The sequence below is a fragment of the Neomonachus schauinslandi genome, chromosome 4 (genome assembly GCF_002201575.2).
Source record: "Neomonachus schauinslandi chromosome 4, ASM220157v2, whole genome shotgun sequence".
In the NCBI taxonomy this organism is placed as follows: domain Eukaryota; kingdom Metazoa; phylum Chordata; class Mammalia; order Carnivora; family Phocidae; genus Neomonachus; species Neomonachus schauinslandi.
The window spans coordinates 126,358,101-126,380,239 of NC_058406.1; the positions used below are offsets into that span (position 1 = coordinate 126,358,101).

General features: G+C 41.4%; 1 protein-coding gene across 1 annotated transcript in view; it reads right to left on the minus strand.

The window, feature by feature from the left end:
- NCOA2 (nuclear receptor coactivator 2) overlaps nt 1-22,139 on the minus strand; it is a 222,767-nt gene that overhangs the window by 20,484 nt on the left and 180,144 nt on the right. The window contains exons 12-16 of the mRNA XM_021688631.2: nt 18,851-19,061; nt 16,564-16,770; nt 13,465-13,665; nt 10,082-10,211; nt 1,204-1,369 (exon numbers count right to left, since the gene is read on the minus strand). Coding sequence (XP_021544306.1) covers nt 1,204-1,369; nt 10,082-10,211; nt 13,465-13,665; nt 16,564-16,770; nt 18,851-19,061 — 915 coding nt within the window. The remainder of the gene's footprint in view (nt 1-1,203; nt 1,370-10,081; nt 10,212-13,464; nt 13,666-16,563; nt 16,771-18,850; nt 19,062-22,139) is intronic.

Below are 22,139 nucleotides of genomic sequence, written 5' to 3' on the forward strand. Positions count from 1 at the left end.
CGCCGACGTGTGCTGTACTGCGGGCAGGATGACAGTACTGTTCCTGTGCTTCGGAGAAGCCCCCGATGACTCTGCATGGCCTCTGACAGACCCTCCCGACACGCCACATGTCCGAGAACTAGCCTGCACACGGGAAGGTCCTTTCCAACAATAAGAAATAAAGAGGATTTGTTGTTGCTGAGAAAAGAGGAAGATGGTACCAAGACTGTGATCGTTTTTTTCTAAATGTGTGCCTGTTGTTACTCTTTACAAAGTAAACCAGGATGTCTGCTTCCCACAAATTTAGCTGGGTAGCCAGATACAGAAAATTCTACGTTATTGCATGAGACTATGTTAGGTTGTTTATTCTATTATTGCTGTGAAGTACTCTTTAAAGCAGAGAATTTCTTTAACCAACTAATTATCAGAAGGAGGAGAGCTAAATAAGCACATTAAGACTGGTTAACTTCCTTATATTCCCATTTATGCTTAAATATCAACCCACACAAAGGTAAAAATGACTAATGAACTGCAGCTACTTCTAAAATGACTTCTGCTAACTTATGTGCAAAGTCTTCTTTTAGCACAATACTTCCTATCACCAGCCCACAAATGTAAAGATTTAATAGGATGATCGGGGCACCTGGGTGGCTCAGTCATTAAGCGTCTGCCTTTGGCTCAGGTCATGATCCCAGGGTCCTGGGATTGAGCCCGCATCGGGCTCCCTGCTCCGCGGGAAGCCTGCTTCTCCCTCTCCCACTCCCCCTGCTTGTGTTCCCTCTCTCGCTGTGTCTCTCTCTGTCAAATAAATAAATAAAATCTTTAAAAAAAAAAAAAAAGATTTAATAGGATGATCATGGATGCTGACTGGTTTTTTAGATGAAAGGGTTCTAGGCCATTGGGGCAGCAATGCTCCATTCTTGACTTCCCTGTTCTCTGCTCCTCATGGGTCCCTCCCTGTCATTAGGTGAGCTGGCCCAGACTTTCTGCTTTTCAGCTCAGTAACCCAAATTATACGTAAAGCACATTTTTAGTGTTTTCCATTCTTGGACAAAAGTTTATGTGGGGGTAACAAGGAGGGCAAGAACGAAAACAGAGCTAGCTTGTTATGAGATAAAGAAGTATTCTAAAAAGCAGACCACAGATCATCTGTATGCAAAAGAAAATGGACAATTTCGTGCCCACGAGAGTGCTGGGCCCCCACCAGCCTCCCTCGGTGCGTACCTGGCTGACCAGTTCGGGTATTCCGAGAGCTCTGTCAATCTCCTCGAGGCCATCGAAATTCCGCAAGGCCAGATAGAGCTGGTCCAGGAGAGCTCCTTCATCACTTGGAGATTCTGCTGCAGGATGTGGACACAGCAAGTCATCTGGAGAGCTGCCAAATGGCTGCCTGTAAAGAGACAAACTTCATCTTGGGCCATGGAAAAGCTAGTAGATTAGAGAACATTTTTTTTTCTCGTAAAAGTTGATTAAAGTCAACCAGTTGATTTCCAGGGTCTTTGTAATAAAATACCGTACCGGCCAGACATAGAACAAAACGACAACTCCCAATAACGGACACACTTTATTCAGGGCCTAACACAGGCCAGACCCAAATCGAGGCATCGGATGTATAGTTTTTGTTATTGCCCCCGCTTTAAAGCTGGCAAACCTAAATAAATGTATCATCACCTTGTAATAAGAAAAATGCTTCTAAAAATAAGAGACATACAAGTAAAGCTGGCAAAGCTGAGGCTTAGGGAGGTAAAGCCACGTGTTGGGAGATCACACGCACCGACACCGCAAAGCCGGATGCCAGCAGAGGCCCGTGCGGTTTCAGGGCCCGCCTGATGACTGTATTTCCACAAATTTACAGATTTCTCAGGTATCTATATATACACTTTGCCCTGAAGTAATCAAAGGATTTTTCTGCACTTTAGTAGGAAAGATAAATCGGAGCAGCCATGTTTCATACGAGGCTGTGATGACCCACCTGGGCGAGACTAGAGACCTATAAGCATAAAAGCTACATTAATTTTTTTGAATTCAGCTGTCGCTAGACTACCTTTGGCCAGACTAAGAGGAAATTTCTTAGTCATGCATAAGCAGGCCTTGTAAACATTTCTTAAAGCCCTCAGGAAGTGTGACTCTCAGCCTTTCTGAGTTAGACAGTCAAGAAAAGTAGATCATGAATGTACAAATTATATTTGTTATTATATAAGGTCATAGGTGATATAACCATAACACTGAATTCCAAACTCTATGGTATATAAAACTCCTATAATTTAAATCAACTGACAAGTTGGAGGGGTGTTTAAAAAGAGCTTCCAAGTTAGTTTAATATCAGAAGGGAAAAATGACGCTTGTATTTTGCCAAAAGAGTCTAATTTGTACATTTAGAGTTACCATATGATGTTCTGGAGAAAAGACAAGTTTACGAGTAAGTAGCTTCATTCTTTTTTTTTTTTAAGATTTTATTTATTTATTTGACAGAGAGACACAGCGAGAGAGGGAACACAAGCAGGGGGAGTGGGAGAGGGAGAAGCAGGCCTCCCGTGGAGCAGGGAGACCGATGCGGGGCTGGCTCGATCCCAGGACCCTGGGATCATGACCTGAGCCGAAGGCAAACGCCCAATGACTGAGCCACCCAGGCGCCCCAAGTAGCTTCATTCTTAAGCAAGTGAGAGTAGATCCATCAAAGGATGAAGTTCTATATCTAACTCAATCTCATATGCCAAGACAGCTTAATATACTGCTCTGGCCTAGAGTCCTGAAATGCTGACTACTAAAGCCAACAGTTAATTTCAAGGGCACCTGGGTGGCTCAGTCGTTAAGCATCTGCCTTTGGCTCAGGTCATGATCCCAGAGTCCTGGGATTGAGCCCCGCATCGGACTCCCTGCTCCACAGGGAGCCTGCTTCTCCCTCTCCCACTCCCACTCTCCCTGCTTGTGTTCCCTCTCTCTCTCTCTCTCAAATAAATAAATAAAATCTTAAAAAAAAATGTCAGTTATAATACAGTGCATTAAAAAACAATTTATACCCTCCATTTATCCCCAGTAACTTGTGAAGAAAATCGCCCAACTAAGCGCAACCTCGTTGACACCTGCTGTCCCTGGCCCCAAGCCTGCATTCCCACCGCCTCGGAGCCACTGCAACCCGGCTGTGCGGCCACCACCACATGCCAAGCCGTGTGCGATGCAGCCAACCCGGTCCATTCAAAGGTTCCCACGTTGCTAAAGGCAACCACCACTCTTGGGAGACTTGTGCTCCGCTGTGTTGGGGCCTTTTCTACACCTGCCTCTTCTCCCTATCATTGCCTTGCTTCTCAGTAAGACATCATTCCTGGAAACAGTTCCTCCTGCCCTTCCTGCTTCTCCAGCATCTGCACTCTCCCAGAATTAAGTTTCGAAACACAAGGGTGATCAGATCACTCTGCTGATGCTACACTTAGGGAGTGGGAGGAAGGAGATGTAGAAAAGCAGCAACAAGGAGGAGAAAAACCACAGAACCGCATGTCACAGAAGCAAGAGGAGGAGGAAATTCCCCAGAGGAGTGACCAACATTTGGATGCGGTTAAGTTTCGCGAAAAAAGAGTTCAAGTCAGGCAAGAGTGGATGTTGTCTATTTCCCAAATGGCATATACCTGGGACCTCATTCCCCAAAGATGCTAGTTACATGAGGCATTAAAGGATTTTCTTTGTCTAGCTTTATTCCCTAATTTTCAACTTCTGTTTCTTCCTACACAAGCACACCCCCCTTCAATGATGACAGGCTAAGGTGAAATCTACTCTCTCCTTTTTAAAAGATTTATTTGACACAGAGGGAGAGAGAGAGCGTACATGTGCATAAGTTTGGGGAGGGGGGAGCACGAAAGGGAGAAGCAGGCTCCCCGCTGACTCTGGGATCATGACCTGAGCCTGACTTGAGCCGTGAGCCGAAGGCAGACGCTTAATCAACTGAGCCACCCAGGTGCCCCTGAGATCTCCTCTCTTAACTCTGGGAAGGCTGAGGGTTCTGCATGAACACAGACTCCCCAGTTTTGCATCAGACTGAAACCCAGTGTCAGAAGGGAAGGGAGGTACAGTCGCCCTTTGCAGGACAAAGCCACCCTAGGAAAGATACATCCAAATGCATAAAGGGAATAAAAACTAATGCAAATGCTTATTTGCATTTAAAACAATTTCCAGTATAGTAAAATAACCCATTTTTGCCCCATGCTTTTCTTTTCTTAATTAAAAAAAACATCAAACCAATGCATGATACAGACTGAAAAGTCAAACAGTACCTCCAGGCCTTCTTACTTTGGTCAAGGCCCTTGTCGACTCATGCTGGGACTCCCAAGATGCTTTCCTGTTTATAGCCTCTCTCCAATTCTCCTTATACAGTGTTGTCAGGTTCATTTTCCCAAAACAAACTTTACTGAGCGGACTCAAAATTCTTATTTCAGCTCTCCCGGAAAATGTCTACATCTCTGGACAGGTGGTGGTGGTGGAATTTAAGGACACATACACTTTGGTAAAGCCGAACCTTTCCAAACTCAATGTCCACAACTTCCCTGTGAGCCCCAGCCACCCTGGGGGCAACTGATCTTTTTCCAGAAGATGCCTTGTACACCACTATAAGGCCAAGACTTGTCACTCCATGCTTCCCCATCTCTTTTCCACTTAAAATTGATACTGGTATTTATGTTAAAAACACCAACTTTGGACTGTACCCAGTGAGGGGATCTTAAATCTCCTTGTTGGGCCCAGTACTCGAAACTGCATAGGTTCAGTAAATATCCAGCTGACGAAAATAAAAGGCTCCTGATCTAGCCAGGGTATCATACTTTATACTCAGAAAAATACACTGCGTTGTGGCTTGATATGATAAACTTGGGCATACCACGAGTCTATCACTTCCCTTAGAGACATCATAATATGACCGGCTTATGGAAAAAACACCAATCCAGACTTTCAATCCCAACTTTATAAATGCCTACTTACTACCCTGCATTTTGGGCAATTACAAATACAGTTACAATCTAGACAGCATCTGACAGACATTACAATATTAAGACAAGGATGAAATTCAGAGGAATAAAGGAAAGAACACACAGGCCACAGGCTGGCGCAAAATGATTAATAAACTAGCAAAAGATAATCCGTCATCAACAGAAACCTTGTTTCTCTACAGTTTCAATAAAACTGTAGATCAGAAATCTACAGTTTTATTTATGAACTAGCAAAAGAGAAGGATGGTGATAAGAAGGGGAATAAGGTCAATTCTGAGCTCATGTTTGAGAAACCATACCATTACCGTTACTTTTCATATCTTCAAAATTCCACAATAAAGTTAACAGCTACCACATGATAAGAAATAAACAAAAGCAACTTTACTTAGATGCGTTTCAAACCAAAGAAAACCAAATTAACTCAGGAATTTTGAACTTAATGTGAAAGCAAGTTTTTCATGGAAGGCAGCTACTGTACTTCAAGACAAAGTCACTTTTATAAATCCAACAGAAATCTTCAAGAAATCATCCATAAATTTGGGGCTGTATTTTAAATATCTCCTTTACATACTACATCAAGGAAAATAAAACACAATGAAACTACAGAAAACGGAAATTCAGCTATAAATACATGAGTATGAGAATATGTTTGCGATTGAAGGGCTAACCTACAGTCTTTTTGAAATGTGTACATAAACTAATGCTGGGATCAGAACACACTACAAACCTACCCCTAAACAGGGAGGCAGTTAAACTACAAAATGTTAATGATGATACTGAGGAAGGGCATTTAAAAAAAAAAAAAAAAAGATAATAAAGCACTGCTTTTCTTTTCAAAAAAAATTTGGTTAGAACCTTTGTTGTCCACCACTTCTGAATGCCTATGACAATAAGATCACCATCAAGTTGGTCACAACTTTCTTCCAAACTGAATTATTTATAATAAGAGATGGGGGGGGGCGGTGAGTGGCTGGAAAAACTGAAATAACTTTCAAAGGGATGAAAATGTTATGTTTTGTCCACACGGCGGTCATACGAAGAAACTGAACGAGCACGAGGGTAGAAGAGGGGCAGTGCCCAGCCCCAGGGACTCGACCGCAAACCAGCGCGCTGCCGCCGAGACCCGGCTCCGCAGAAACTCTGCCATTCTTCCAGTTTTGTTTTAAGAGGCCTCAGCTGTTTGGGCAACAGTGAGAATCCTAACTTTGGGCCTAGTATTCTCTAGGAACCAATCTTTGACATTTCATCCAAAACAATGATCAGGCACTGGATTTAATGACTGTACTACATTTTTATTATGTGCCAGTTTCCATGGAAATGGGTGGCTTTTTAACATATCGTATAAACACATTTAGAAAAAGCGTAACACTCACTGACACCATGAAATTAGACTCAACGAACTGGAAGAACCGAAGAAGTACGACTGCAATGGTTGCTTGGGCGACGCTCGACACGCAAGCAGGCGCGCTGACCGTCCAGCGGGAGTGCCGCGGTCGCGCGCCACTCTCGCTCGGTCCGTCCTTCTCCTGCCTCAGTTCTGCTCAGCGCGCGGTGGGGGGGCCAGAGATGCTGGGGCTCGTTAGAAATGCAGAGCCCTGGGTCCCACCCAGGCCCACCTTTTAGTGAGACCCCAGGGGTGATTCAGAGGCACTGCAGGGTTTGAAAACACTAGTTTCGCCCCTAAGCGAAAGCAAGATAGCTGGTAAGCAACCACCCCTCCTTCCTTATCTCCTTGAGACCGTTATTAAAGCACTCTCCCTAATTTTCTTCCGGTGAAATAACTGGCCCCCGACTTTCCCCTCATATATCTTTTTTTTTTTAAAGATTTTATTTATTTATTTGAGAGAGAGAGAATGAGAGAGAGAGAGCATGAGAGGGAGGAGGGTCAGAGGGAGAAGCAGACCCCCCGCTGAGCAGGGAGCCCGATGCGGGACTCCATCCAGGGACTCCAGGATCATGACCTGAGCCGAAGGCAGTCACTTAACCAATTGAGCCACCCAGGCGCCCTTCCCTCATATATCTTATTGCTGGGCTCATATTCACCTTTTGATATTTTTGTTTTTAAACTTTACTGAATCTTTTGAATCCTTTACTCTCCCTTAAGATACAGAAAAGAAGATGGGTACCATACCACAACTCTGAGCTGTGCAATGCTATGACAAAAGTCTTACGTCTTGGAGTAGGCCTCACTCTGAAACCTGTATTTTTTTTAAAAGACTTATTTATTTGAGAGAGAGAGAGAGAGAGAGAGAGAAAACATGAGTGGGGGGGGGCAGAAGGAGGAGGGAGAGAGAGAATCCCAAGCAGACTCACTGCTGTGCCTGGAGCCCAATGCGGGGCTCGGGGCTCTCTCTCATGACCCTGAGAGATCATGACCTCAGCTGAAACCAAGAGTCGGACACTCAACCGACTGAGCCACCCAGGTGCCCCTGAAACCTGTCTTTTTAAAAAAATTTATTTATTTGAGAGAGAGAGAAAGAGAGAGTGCGCACGGGCACGAGAGAGCATGAGCGGGGGGAAGGGCAGAGGGAGAGGTAGAAGCAGATTCCGCACTGAGCAGAGAGCCCAATTCTATTCAGGGCTCTATCCCAGGACCCGGGCATCATGACCTGAGCTGAAGGCAGACGCTTAACCGACTGAGCCACCCAGGTGCCCTGAAACCTGTATTTTTAAAAAAACAAATAAGAAACTCTGAAAATGTACTCTACTTTTATGAAATTTCAGAAACCCTGTTGACTTTCATCATCTGTGAATTTGATAAGAATATTACGTTATTTTAAACTAGAATAATCTCCAATCACTGAGCCTTCAACTCCAACTCTTTATATATGAACCTCAAGGACAAACTGCTATAGTTTAAGTTTTCTAACAAGTTTGCTTCCTGGAAAACACCACAGGCATCCTTTAAGTTCCTACAGTGCCTTCTGGCTTAGGCTTCTATCTCTCTGCATAGGGTCTCTTTGCCCACCCAACCAGCCACGTGGTACCATCACCTAGGGCTCAAGGTCACCTGAGCAACATCTGCTTTCACTGTGCTACTAAAAACAATGAGATTATGCATAGAACCTAACTGTGATATTGGCTCTGCAGGGAATAATGGAACTTCAAAGAGGCAAGCACATGTGCTCGCTTCGGCAGCACATATACAAAGAGGCAAGCACAGAACAAAACAAAGACCACCTATGAGCTAAAATTTGAGCATCCCGAGCCACTGGTGATAGGTGTGTTTTTATCCATAAAGCAATAAGAGAGCTGGGCTTTGGGCCAAAGTGAAATAAAAGGAGTTAACTTGAGGCTGCTGGACTGAACTAAGGGAACTTGGAGTAGACCCCCTCCTCTGGCAGAGAGTACTGCAAATCCGCTTTTAAGAAAAGTGTCCACAATGGCAAACCTAGGTGTTTCACTGGCCAAGATGCACTTACGAACTTCCAATGCAAGATTACCAAAATACTCAGGGAAATACGCCTTCATGAGTGAGAGCCAATATTGGATTTAGACCTCCTAAGAAATTTAGATATTGGAATTATCAGATAAAGAAATTCAGAAAAGAATGATGAGCGTAATGCTTAAAGATATAAAGATGGAACCACAAGAATAAGCAAACAATGAGACTGTGAAGAGCAGACCAGGCAAATAAAATTTTTAGAAATGAAAAACATGATTGGACTAAACGTAGCTGAAGAGATAATTAAGGAACTGGGTAATAAATTATCCTGATGTAGTACTGAGAGATGAGGAGATAGGAAAATACACGGATTAAGAAAGTAGAACATATTTCGGTGGGGAGGGGCAGAGGGAGAGAGAGAATCTTTTTTTTTTTTTTTTTTAGAGAATGAGAGACAGAGAGCATGAGAGGGAGGAGGGTCAGAGGGAGAAGCAGACTCCCTGCCGAGCAGGGAGCCCGATGCGGGACTCGATCCCGGGACTCCAGGATCGTGACCTGAGCTGAAGGCAGTCGCTTAACCAACTGAGCCACCCAGGCGCCCGGGAGAGAGAGAATCTTAAGCAGGCTCCTCGCCCAGTGCAGAGCCCAACATGGCGCTCGATCGCACAACCCTGAGATCATGACCTGAGCTGAAATTAAGAGTTGGACGCTTATCTGACTGAGTCACCCAAGTGCCCCGGGAGGGTAGAATTTTTAAAAATCCAGTGTAGGCAGAGAAGGTGTAACATGTCTAACGAGAATTCCAGAAGGAAAGAATAGAGAAAATGGAGGGGGGCAGTATATAAAGAGATAATGGCTATAAATTTTCCAGAACTGATGAAAAAACTCGCATCTACAGACTAAAAAAAGTACAGTGTATACCAAATACCAAGCAGTATAAATAAATCCATACCCAGACACATTGTAGTAAAGGTACAATACAGAAAATACAAAGAGTATTTCAAAAGCAGCTAGAGAGAAAAGACCCACAAAGAAAAATTATTAGACTGCTAATCAGAACCAAAAAATCTCAATCAAAACATGATCACATACCACTTCCTTTCTCAAAAAAATTTCAATGGCTTAATGAAAAAAGTCTGAATTCTTCAGAGTTTGGTATTTAAGACCTCCTATAAATCTATTACTAATCTCCTCTTCCTGCCAAATCTTCTCATATTGCCTTTACTAAACTGTTTTAAGTGGTAAAATATATGTCAACAGAAAACCAGATAATTCTCTGTTACCGTAAACACGGGTTGTTTCTGTAACATCCAGGCTCTGACTATGCTGTTTTTACCTGCTGGACTGGCTTCCTGCCATCGCTGCCTCCTGAATTACACCTTTTCTTCAAGACTCTGAACCTTCTCCAATCACTCCAGTGGGACAATCTCTCCCAATCTGTTTTATTTCTCTTATAGCATTTATAGTAATATACTACCTTATATTACAGTTATTAATGTATATCTTATTTTCCAACTAAATTATGACGTTTTAAAGACATGCCTTAGGTCTAACCTGATTTTTGGATTTCTCCCTCCCCTATACCCCCTGTCCAATAACTGATGATACAGTCTGAATACATGAAAACTGGCCAGGACCAACTATTTAGGAGGAGAAGATTAACTTCTGGCAGAGGTCTAAAATAACTTAGAGAACTCGTCATGAACCACTCTTCTCTGGAATTTCCTGGGTGCTCAGGACTCACCTGTTTTGGCTGGCAAAAGATGCCTGGTCTATAGGCAGGATGCTTTCAGGCCACGGGGCAGTCTGATTTGGAGGAGCTTGTTGTTGGCTATACTGAGGTCCCCCCATGTTCATCTCTAATTCAGATGGCCCTAAAAAGAGAGAAGACAAAAATCCAAAAACTTTACAACTTGTCATCAGGGAAGTGCCTATTTCCACTATGTGATACAAAGTGAAATACCTGGTTTACATAAAATGAAAAAGACAGATGCAATAATAATTAGGTAAAAATAGTAAGACTGAATTTTTGTTCTGAAATAGAAACAAAGGCAATAAATATCAAGGCTTATCACCCACTTTAGGCAATATATACAGTGGCAGCTCTAAACTTTCTGCAATGAAGACTTTTTATAGTCTCTTTTTTTGAGAGAGAGTAAGGGGGCGGGGTGGAGGGGCAGAGGGAGAGGGAGAGAATCTCAAGCAGACTCCCCACTGAGTACAGAGCCCATTGGGGGTGGGGTGGGTGGAGTGGGGGGCTCGATCTCACGACCCTGAGATCATGACCTGAGCCCAAATCAAGAGTCAGAGGCTTAACCGATGAGCCATCCAGGCACCCCAGCACCCTGACCTTTTAGTTTTGTTTATGCAGGTATACCTTATTGATACTTACTGTATGGGAAATTCACATTGGAAAGTAGAAAAAAACAATTATTCATTCACTTAAAATAATTACAATAAATCCGCTATGTGTTAACATAAACAAGCTCTTTTTTTTTTCTTTTAAAGATTTTATTTACTTATTTGACAGACAGAATGAGAGAGCAAAGCAGGGGGGAGTGGCAGAGGAAGAGAGAGAAGCAGACTCCCCACGGAGCAGGGAGCCCCATGCGGGGCTCAATCCGAGGACCCTGGGATCACGACCTGAGCTGAAGGCAGACACTTAACCTACTGAGCCACCCAGGCTCCTCTAAACAAGTTTTTTAAATAAGAAATGAAAAAAACCCTTTTACTGGCATTGTTTTAGATTTTTGAAAATCACTTTAATTAAGTCTGGATTGATAGAGGAGAGCCGGAGACTCCTACGTGCTCCCACATTCCACCTACGGTGATATCACACAGCATGTAACTTCCAGAACTCGACTGTACACTTGTGAGAGGTGAGAGTGAAGAAGGCCAGGAGTGTCTCAGGATTATTATGGAAATAGTTTAGCCTTACAGACCCCCTGGAAGGGCATCAGGGTCCTGGACCATACTTCTGAGAAGTGCTAGATCACTTGTTCCTAAACTTTTATCAACTGTAATTCAGTTAGCTCTTCCAGAAGAGAGGGTGGAACAGAAAGAAGGCCCAGACAACTCAGATGTGCTCTTAGAAGTTCTTTTTAGAGGTTTAAAGCTAATGGATGACACGAGCTTTTCAATGATTTTACTGTTATCACCATCTATACACCTGTCTTCCATTAAAATAGGTAATTTTCTGTTGAGTTCAGGGCTTTTTTGAATTTATTAAAAATCAAGAGAAATTCAGCTACACAATACACAGCTCAAAGGCCAGGTGAGGTCTCTTCAGTAAAGAAATACGGAGAATAAATTAAATTTCTGGATATAAGGGATTTATTAATTATGATATTTATTTATTTAGTATTTCAAGTAACCTCTATACCCAACATGGGGCTCAAGAGTGACATGCTCTACCGACTGAGCCAGCTAGGTGCCCCTTAATTATGATATTTTAATGAATGAATCAATACATTAAAAAATTTCTCAGCTTAATTTTGCATGAAAATCTGGTCATTTTTAGCACTGTTCCACAGAAGCCTCAAATTATATGAATTTATGTTTGGAAACCACTCATCAATTCGAAGTACATTCTCTGCAGAAAGGCTTTCTGAATGTCACCTCTCAGAAATAAGCCAAAAATGTGCTGAGCAATTACATAACTAGGTAGGAAAGCGGAGGCCAGAGGTAGGATGAGAATTCTGCGTTGTCTTGTCAAAACAATCCTGGTACCTTTCCGTTAATGATTTAGCTCTTACTCATTGTGCAATATCTAAGTATACGAAAAAGTACATAAACATTAACTTATCTGAATTATGCTAATGTGCAAGACTTAGAAGAAGGTTAATAGGTCGATGATTAAGAAAACAATCTCAAGTATGAGTTGTACAGACCATTAACTTTTTTTAATAAATAATAGTTTTACCGAAATATAACTGACATGTCACACAATTCACCCATTTAAAGTATATGACTTAGGGGGTTTCAGTATATTTGCAGAGTTGTACAACCATTACGATAACCGGGTTTAGAACGTTTTTATTCCCCCCAAAGGAAACCCCATGACCACTAGGAGTCACTCCCCATGTCCCCCATACCCCAAGCCCTAGGCAACCACTTACCTACTACTTTCTTTCTCTACAGATTTGTCTGTTCTGGGCACTTCATACAAACGGTGTCGTATAATGTATCAGACCATTAATTTTAATAACATGTGAACTGTATCCAAATAGAATTTTAGCGATCCTCACATTTTGTGAGATGTTCTAAGACGACCTTGTACCTTCAGTGAGGACCCTGGAAAGTCTGGTTTAATAGTCTAGGATGGTGGCCCAAGAATCTGCGTCTTAATGTCCTGAGATGATTCTGATGATCACCCAGAGTTAGGAACCACTGCTGTAACATTGAAATGTTTTTAAAAAATATCATATGTTTAACATTTACAGTGTGACACTCCAATTCACTCCCCCCAAAGGTTGAAATTAGATAATCTAATAAAAATAAAACACCACAAATGTAGTTGGTTCTTTAATGTAACTAGAAAGCTTTTCAGATTTTTTTTTTTTTTAAGATTTTATTTATTTATTTGACAGAGAGAATGAGATAGAGAGAGCATGAGAGGGGGGAGGGTCAGAGGGAGAAGGAGACTCCCTGCCGAGCAGGGAGCCCGATGCGGGACTCGATCCAGGGACTCCAGGATCATGACCTGAGCCGAAGGCAGTCGCTTAACCAACTGAGCCACCCAGGCGCCCGCTTTTCAGATTCTATGATTCTATAGAGTTCTAGCAAAATCTCCCTTATGATAGCTTGCCATGAGGGGCATCACCTAAACTGCAAATGAGGAGCGTATCTTGAAAGAACTTTTGGAACTGTTACTGTCTTCTAAGAAAGCATGGAGATTAAAAGTAAAGAGCGCTAGAGGGGCACCTGGGTGGCTCTGCCGCCTTCAGCTCAGGTCATGATCCTGGCGTCCTGGGACTGAGTCCCACGTCGGGCTCCCTGCTCGGCAGGGGGTCTGCTTCTCTTTCTTCCTCTGCCCCTGCCCCCGCTTGTGCTTGCGTGCTCTCTCTCTCTCTGTCAGATAAATAAATAAATAAAATCTTTAAAAAAAGAGCACTAGAACTACCTTACCTAGATTCATGACCTGAGATGGAAGCATCTGTCTTTGGCCAGGCTGGCTGCTGGGTCTCATGGGGTTCCGAATCATGCCTCCTTGGACTGGCCGGCTCACGGCGCTGGTGGGAGCAGCACAGGTGACTCTCACGGCAGGACTCTGTGGTGCCCACTCCCCAGATGGCATCGTGGGCCGGGAAGCATTACCACCCACCATTCCTGCAGGCAAGCCAGAGGAAACGGAGACATGGGGCAACTGAAAACATAGTCGGCACGGATGAACACCAGATGATCTCACTCTGTAGAAGACAATCATTCTGTAATACACAGTTGGCCCGATAGGTAACGCCCTCATTGGGACAGAAGCAGACCCCTGGCTAAGAAACAAGAGTTGGCAATTTCTACAGGTGCTCAAAGCACAGACTTGCCACTCTTCATAGTTCGGAAAAGCTGTTAAAATTGTTCCCACATGTACTTAGAAGCAGGTGCTGTGGTGTGTGGATAACCCCAACTTCCTTCCTCAGGAAGTGAATCACATTAGCTGATCTACACGTTAATGCTTTCCTTTCCAAAAGGGAGGTGAGGCTAAGAGAAACAAGGTTTAAACTGATAGTCAATACTCTGGTTATAAATCCAAATCACAGAATATCCCATGAAGCTGATGCCACATTTTTAAACCCACAGCTCCCTTTCAGACTACTATAATTTGTTAAGCTTCTTTGGTAGCCTCTAAAACATGAAGAAATTACAGGATCTTTCCACCACAGTTTTTTATATCCAAGGCAAGGGAACTCCTCCTCATAGCGTACTTCAATATACCTGGACCACCACATTCCTGATCATATAGATCAAAATGGGTTAGGGCAGATTGGTAAAATCTTTTTATACTTGAGATATTATCAGTTATTTGGCCACACTTAACAATAAGAGCACAATACTCCAAGCAGGACCAAGTGTTCGCTCTCTCTGGCCTGGCCCCTCGGGATGCTGACAATGGCCAAATACTGGCTAAGACCTGATATTCTAAAAGGGAAAAAAATCCAAGCGAGAACCCCGCATTTCGAAATGTTTAATGATGGATATATAGAAGTTTTGCTTTCATTATGGGGCGCCTGGGTGGTTCGGTCGGTTGAACATCTCCCTTTGGCTCAGGTCATGATCTTGGGGTCCTGGGATCAAGTCCCACGTTGGCTCCTTGCTCACTGGGGAGTCTGCTTCTCCCTCTGCCGCTCCCCACCACCGCTCATGCTCTAATAAGTAAAATCTTAAAAAAAAATAAAAGTTCTGTTTTCAAATAGATGGCTTGCTTTCATTTACTTTAATTACGATAACTAAAAATAGAGTATATTTAAGAAACGGAGAGAACATGTATTGCGGGTGGCTTTTCACTTGTGAAATGAGAATGTGCTACGTTAGGATGATAAGGAATAAAGGATAATTAATTTGACTGAAAAAGTCAGAACAATATTATAGTAATATATATTTTAAAAACCATTTGAAGATTAAATTTGAATTACACAAATGTATTATGGGAGAAAGGCATTTTATTTTTCCAAAAACCTGGTCTCTAAATAGTATAACAAGATTACGGCAAGTCCAGAAAGCAGAAGGAAAAATGACCCACAATTCAACAACATTCCTGCAATTATAATAACTGGGGTCTCAATCTCTTTCAGGCTTTTTCTTTTTCTTTCTTGAAACAAAGCACAGGCACTGTATGATCTTTAGAGTCTGGACACCAGTGATCTCCAGGCTGCCCAGATTTGAAAACAGGTATACCCCTAAATTCCTCCCTCTAAGACCTCTCCAAGAACTCAGAACTTCTTGTGTTCTCCTAATAAGGAGGCACTTTTAATAAGTCACTGGGGCTCCTTTTCTGTTATAGAATGTTGCAGAAAGCAGTATTTTGTTTACATAAATCAATACTTTATCTTAAATTATAAAATTAATATGGCCCTTATTTCTGTGAATACATAAAGTAGTGAAGTAGTGAGTGCCTGGCACATATGGTAGGCTATGCCCAATAAATACTTGTTGAAGGAATCAATGATTTTAATACAGCATGGTACACGTTTCCCCACGAATTGCTTGCTCATCAATACCCGAAAATAAATAAATCCAACTTTTCCCCTTAAACTGAATTCTCATTTTCAGCCAGCTGTCTAAAATGGCAATGTGCATAGAGATTCAAGACTAAGCTAAAAAAAAAAAAAAAGAGAGAAAAAAACAAGAACAAATATAAATTCTTTTCATAATATCTATTTCTTTCAATGCCTTTTTTCCTGAGTACTTCATTTTGTCAAAGGAAGAAGGCTGTAAATTGTGAGCAGTTCATTAGGAAACTCAGCATCCTGCTACTAGGTCTGTGATAAATAGATATTAGAGGGTACAGGACGTGGTGGTAACAGCAATCACTGCTGCTCAGACGATTTCTAGCCTTAATTAGCTGGAAGTGCGGGAACGCGGTAGCTGTGATAACACTGAGTACCACTTAGCAAATGTGCAGGGGCAACTTGGCAGATACCTGAAGTCACAGGAAGTCAAGGTCCAAACCAGATCACAGGCAAAGTCATACATCTTCAAAAAGGGGGCCCTGGACCCGGGACTCTTAGACCAAGCCTATTACCATGTAAAGTTCTTTATTTTTAATTAACATTTTTCTGGAGAACTGTATCATTTATAAGTATGAAAAGTTGGCTGAATTTTAAACTTTCATTCTGAAATTCTCCAAAAACAAATCATCAACTAATAGGAGGTTTTGGGATTATCAGCAGATTACAGGAGATGCCAGCAACCACCAAATCATTTTACACGTAACACTACAATGTCTAGAACAGTAAACTGCAATAGAAGACATAAGCCTATGCTATAGGATTAATGATTAGAAACCCCGTAAAAGTAACGAGCACAGAATAAAATGGTCAGCTTACTGGAATGCTTCCCAATGCTTCACATGCCACTCTCCCAGTCAAAGTTTGTAGAATTTTCTTACCTTCCAGTATTAGTTTCTAACATTAAAAAAAATTCATTTGAAAAATTCTACTAGTTTGATGTGGATGAATACATCATTAAGTTAAATAACCCACCAATAAAGTAACAGTGCATTTGAGCCCTTACCTGTGCTACTGTTCCCTAAATTTCCTTGGTTTCCTATCATCCCTTGATTACCCATCATTCCTGGCTGAGGTATCACTGAGTAGGGACTACTGTTTCTGATTGGTGGGAAAGGTCCAGCACCAGTTGGGCTTTGCAATGTGATGTCAAGTGGTAAATTCTGGTTTGGCAATAACCTGCCCAGTTGCCCTGGTCGTGGGTTATTAAAAGCTAAGGAGAAAACAAATGAAAATTGAAGGTTAATATAGGATAATGGAAAAGAATAGCAACAGAAGCAGTGTTCAGGGAAAATGCTGTCTGTAAAATATCGAAGATATGCACATCAGGGACCAACTGCCTATGTAAAAGACAAACTCACAGACAAAAAAAAACCCAAAAAACAACCAAAATTTAATCAACAGGTCTCTTATTTAACTCTTAACAATCTTGCAAAAAGAGAGGAAAAAAACCCCCATGTCTTTTACCATGTATTTTCCTCCCCAACACTAATTTCTAACATTTAAGCATATTTGCTAAGTAAAACACTCGTATGGTCTTGTCCATATGTGCCATTATCGGAATTTATGAGTCCTGCTTTGTCACAGCTATGAAGCTACGAACCTCTCCTGTATAAAGCCCCAAACCTAGACACACGTGGTCTGGACATAGAATTTCTTAACTGGACTTTCCTAGGAGTAGAATTAGGTTAGAAGTATCTATTTGCCTTGGAAGTTAAAATTTTTAAAGTGTGAACTCTGCCCCCTAAAGTCAGTATTAAAGATTTAGGGCCCTGTTTAATCTTCTAAATACAGCTTCTTTAAATTCCGGACACATTCAGATTTGAAAGGATTCTTAATGGTGGACTGACAGAATCCATGGTGGTGTGCGCACAGACAACCAATAATTTGATAAGCACATTTTTAAATTTTAAAAGTATACAGATACTATAAAGGACAGTTTATAGAGCTACTTTATGAAATAGTATCAAGTGTTTTATTTTCACCGACTTACATAAGCATAGTATGAAACAGAACATTCAGAATAAATAAGTTCTTAACAATTAATAACAGAAATAAAATATTTAGAAGAATTAGGGCTCGGAATGGGAATGGTGTATGCTTAATCATGATTCCCTCAGGTTTAGCTCTCTGGTTGGCACTCAACAATCTGACCACCATCAGGAGGTACAAATAGAGGAGAAAGCATGAGTCCCCATGCCACCCTTCATTAATGCCTCCGGTTAATGAGCATAAACTTCTCTAGTGTGCTTCTTACTCACTCCCCGACTCTTTGACTTTGTGATCTCCCATGGCCCAGAAGTACCTTCCATTCCTCGGGAAACACGAAGGTTTGAGAGATGATAACAAACACAAACTATTTTGTTTTACCCATTTCAGAATAATCAAGAATCACTTGAGAAAAGATCTAGTAATTAAAGATATTTTGTGATTTGGTTGATGATTGCCATTTCCAGTTTGAGAACAAATGCTAAGCACAGAATGAGACTGTACTTGACGAGGGAAAAATCATTCTGTTCACCAAGTTAACACTAAGGACGTCATCTATCGTTCCATAAATTATGTCTCTCTGTACAGGAGAGGTATTTTCTTCCATTCAAAACTGTTGGACTACTTCAGGTAACTGAGTTTGCAAACTAAGTGATCCTGGTGAAGAAAGAATTCGTCTTAAACTTACAAAAATCTAAAATAAAAAGAATAAATGATAGAAAAAATGTATTTTCTAAAATAGTCTAAGGTCTTCCAGCTTTATACCAAATTAGTTAAAAGTGTACTTAGAAAACATGTATGATAAAGTTCCATTCAAACTGATAATTAAAAGATTATTCCTAAGAGATAGGCTATTTTTAATGTGTGTAGCCTGTTCACATATTATGATTAAATATTAAGAATTTTTAATAGCATTTTATTCCTAAAAAGTCAGCCTAACTTTATAATTTTCTATATTTAAAGTATCCACTTATATACTCAAACACATAAAGTCTATTTTAAACCCCATTTCTGAAGGCAGTAGCAAAAATAAAGGGAAACATGACAACCATCCAAAGAACTTTATCTATGTAGGTCAGTCTCACTGCAAATTGATTAAATTAACCCCCAGAGAATGCTGGAAAGCCATGTTCAAGAGAGTCCATTTTGAATGGTGTTTTGAAGAACCAGGACAGTAGATGGCGCTATTTGATCACAAAAACCTTGAAGTGACTAAGCTGTTTGTATCAGATTTTAATAATCACTGTTTCTAATGGTGATTATATGGGAATTTCTTGGCATAACCATCAATATCTCATACTCACTGCTCTGTGAAATTCGCAATGCTGTTTTCTGGGCTCCAACAGGTGTAACAGGACTGTTTTCAGCTGTGAGTTGCATGAGGTCATTGATGATGGCTTGCTTGTCAACTGATCCAGCAGGGGCGCCTGGCCGCGTGTCTGGGAAAAGCTGTGGTAATTGACTATTCTGCAAATCATCCAAAATCTCCTCCAAGTTGTCCAGCTCACTGCCAGGCTGCAGTTAACAAACACAAGAGTTTATCCAGTCCCACCCTAAGAGTGGGCCCCACAGCCCCATCTGCAGTTACAGACCCAACAGGCACGAGGCACCAGCACAACCACACAAAGGATGCAGACACACACGCAGACCTCGGGCCTAACAAGGGAATTGATCAGCTTTTAAAAATTTAAACTGACAAAGGCCAAATAACTTAATCCCTTCGTCCTCTATTTCCTCATCTAGAAAAAGAGCTCTCTTCCAGCGCTGATTCATTGGCAATGTATAAATTCCCCTTTATTGTATGCTAATAATTCAATCAGTCATGAGTATGTATATTTCTAATTAACTCTGAGTGTACTAGGACTTATGGTCCAGGTCTAGGTTTTGTGGTTAACTCTATGAAATAACAACAACAAAAAACTGGTTCAAAAAAAAATATGATCCAAATTTACACTACATCAGTGTTTTGTAGGTGGTCATTTCCTTCCAGGATTTCTTTTTTTAAGAGCAGGGGGTAAAACGCAAAATAAGCGCAAAATAAGCTCAAAGTCACCATGAATAGTTAAGCACTGCCTTTTCGATTTGACTGGTGTTTTTTTTTCCTGCTTGCACTTTCAGTTTCAAATGACACTGGCTTTCTCAGTCAGTCACCAGCTTAGGTGACAAAATGTAGGGAAGCAGGATAAAAACATGGTGTCCCCATACACAGCATCTATTAACCTGACTTCACAGAAGGCAGAACAGTGTTTCTTAGGGCTTTTCCTTCTAGTGAAGTCATTTCATTTCAATTACCAACATCAAAATAGTAAGGTGAATATCACCACTATCTCACACCTACTACTTTTCTTCCAGAAAGCTCAACTTATTTTATATTCTTTTAAGTAGAACCTATCAGGCAGTGCTAAACCACACAAGAAAATGGCGAAGTTAAATGTCAGCAGTAGTTTCTAATGAAGAAAGTGGTAAGAATGATCTCTTGGATGTGTAAGTGGAAACACAGAAGCTAGGTAATTCCCTCAAAGTCACTGGATGGACTCTGAATCCTTGACCATGACTAGACATTTTATTGACACAGGGCATTCAAATGAAATTGTTTACATCCGATAGGAGGTAATACTTGGAGCAAAATGGCTCACAGTTTTATTCTATATACAACTCCTATTCCCCAGGCAGAGGTTGGATTTACTAAGGTTTTTGCAATTTATGGCATATGTAGTATCTGTATGGGAAGTCTTACTGGACGTATTTCTCAAGTTGGGAAAGATAAACTAAAGTGACATTTTATTTGATTCCTTCTTCAGAGTCAACTAGCTTAGTAATAACCTGGAGATCAACTTTCTAGGAAATTCCCAGTGTGTTGTTGGGGCAATTACAAGACCATTTTCTAGTTTAGTTTAGCCACGCATTTCTAACAAAAGATGGAGGCATCAAATATTGGAAAGATATATCTTAGGTAAGGGTTGGGTTCCAAAGTTAGCATCCTAAAGTATAGGCAGACACAAAATGATCCTTGGGGAGACACCTCACTGCACACCTATGTCCCCTCCAAGGGCAACACAGTCAGGTTCTCCTCCGGAGTGGAAGCACACCGCTGTTTTTTTGCTGAGTCCTAAATGACGTAGTGTGTAATGTGTGTAGGGGCTGTGCTGCATTTAAAAAACATGTAGCTACATGTTCACACTGTTAGAGCCATAGGAGAACCCACACCCAGTAATCTCTTGTCATCCATCTCATGATCATTCTGCTAGGGTACATACTTATGGGGTAAACTGGTGGGCGGAACTGCTCACACTACTTAACCACTTCGTAGCTGCCCCTTCCTTTCTTCTGAACGTGTATAGATGATTTTGTGTAAGTTAAATGTACATGTAAAGTGACTCCATTGTAAGGCTATCTTTATCATGTTTTGTTGAATACAAAAGGATAAACATCAGTATGAACATTTATTGTCCTCCAAGGACAGTTCCTGGAACACAGTCATGGACAGTCAATTGGATGAATTCCTTTAACCATATTAACCTGTGATTTAAGAAAATTTCCCAGGATCAACTAAATTTCTCATAGAAATTCCTGTAATTTCCATTATTTTCTCAGAAAAATATTTCATACAAATGTGTGATAAATATCCTTGTAATTGTGTCATTAAAATAACTATAGAGACAAGAAAGAGGTTCTAATAAACTGAAGTTTATTGCTGTCCTATGAAACCAGGTTTCCCTACTATGCTGCTGCCTTGTGTAGAGTATTTTATTTATTTATTTATTTTAAAGATTTTAGTTATTTGACAGAGAGAGTGTACACAGCCAGAGAGGGAACGCAAGCAGGGGGAGCGGGAGAGGGAGAAGCAGGCCTCCCGCGGAGCAGGGAGCCCGACGCGGGGCTCGATCCCAGGACCCCGGGATCATGACCTGAGCCGAAGGCAGACGCCCAACGGCTGAGCCACCCAGGCGCCCCTAGAGTATTTTAAAAAGTGGTCCTTGAAGCTCATTGTGTGTGTGGGGGGGTGGTGCTGGGAAGAGTAGGGGGTGAAGGAGGAGGAAGGAAGGGTGAATAAGTAAAGTAATAAGTTGCTTCTTGAGAAAGCTTTGCAGATTGCCTTGGATGAGAAACAGCCAAAAATAAATAGGTTCATATAAACAGTAATAAATATAAAGTATATTATTATCCTCAGTGGATGCTCTTATACTTGCCCCCAATCCCAGATACGTGTAGAAGAAAGTTTTTACAGTGTAGATTAACAACAGCCTGTGTCTAGACTCCTATCTTTCCTTTACCTTTATTCTTTTCACCCAAATAAAATTATACTTTAAACCACATCCGTCAAACAGAAAAATAACTATCATCATAGTTTCAAAGTTCTAACGACAAGATTCATGATTCTTCCTATGTAATCTACTCTTGTGTCTAATATAATGAGTTGAAAATAAGTCTAACATTATACGTATAAAATGTTAAAATATATTTGCATGGCTGGGTCGCCTGGGTGGCTCAGTAGGTTAAGCGTCCACATTCAGCTCAGGTCATGATCCCAGGACCCTGGGATCGAGCCCCGCGTCTGGCTCCCCGCTCAACAGGGAGTCTGCTTGTCCTTCT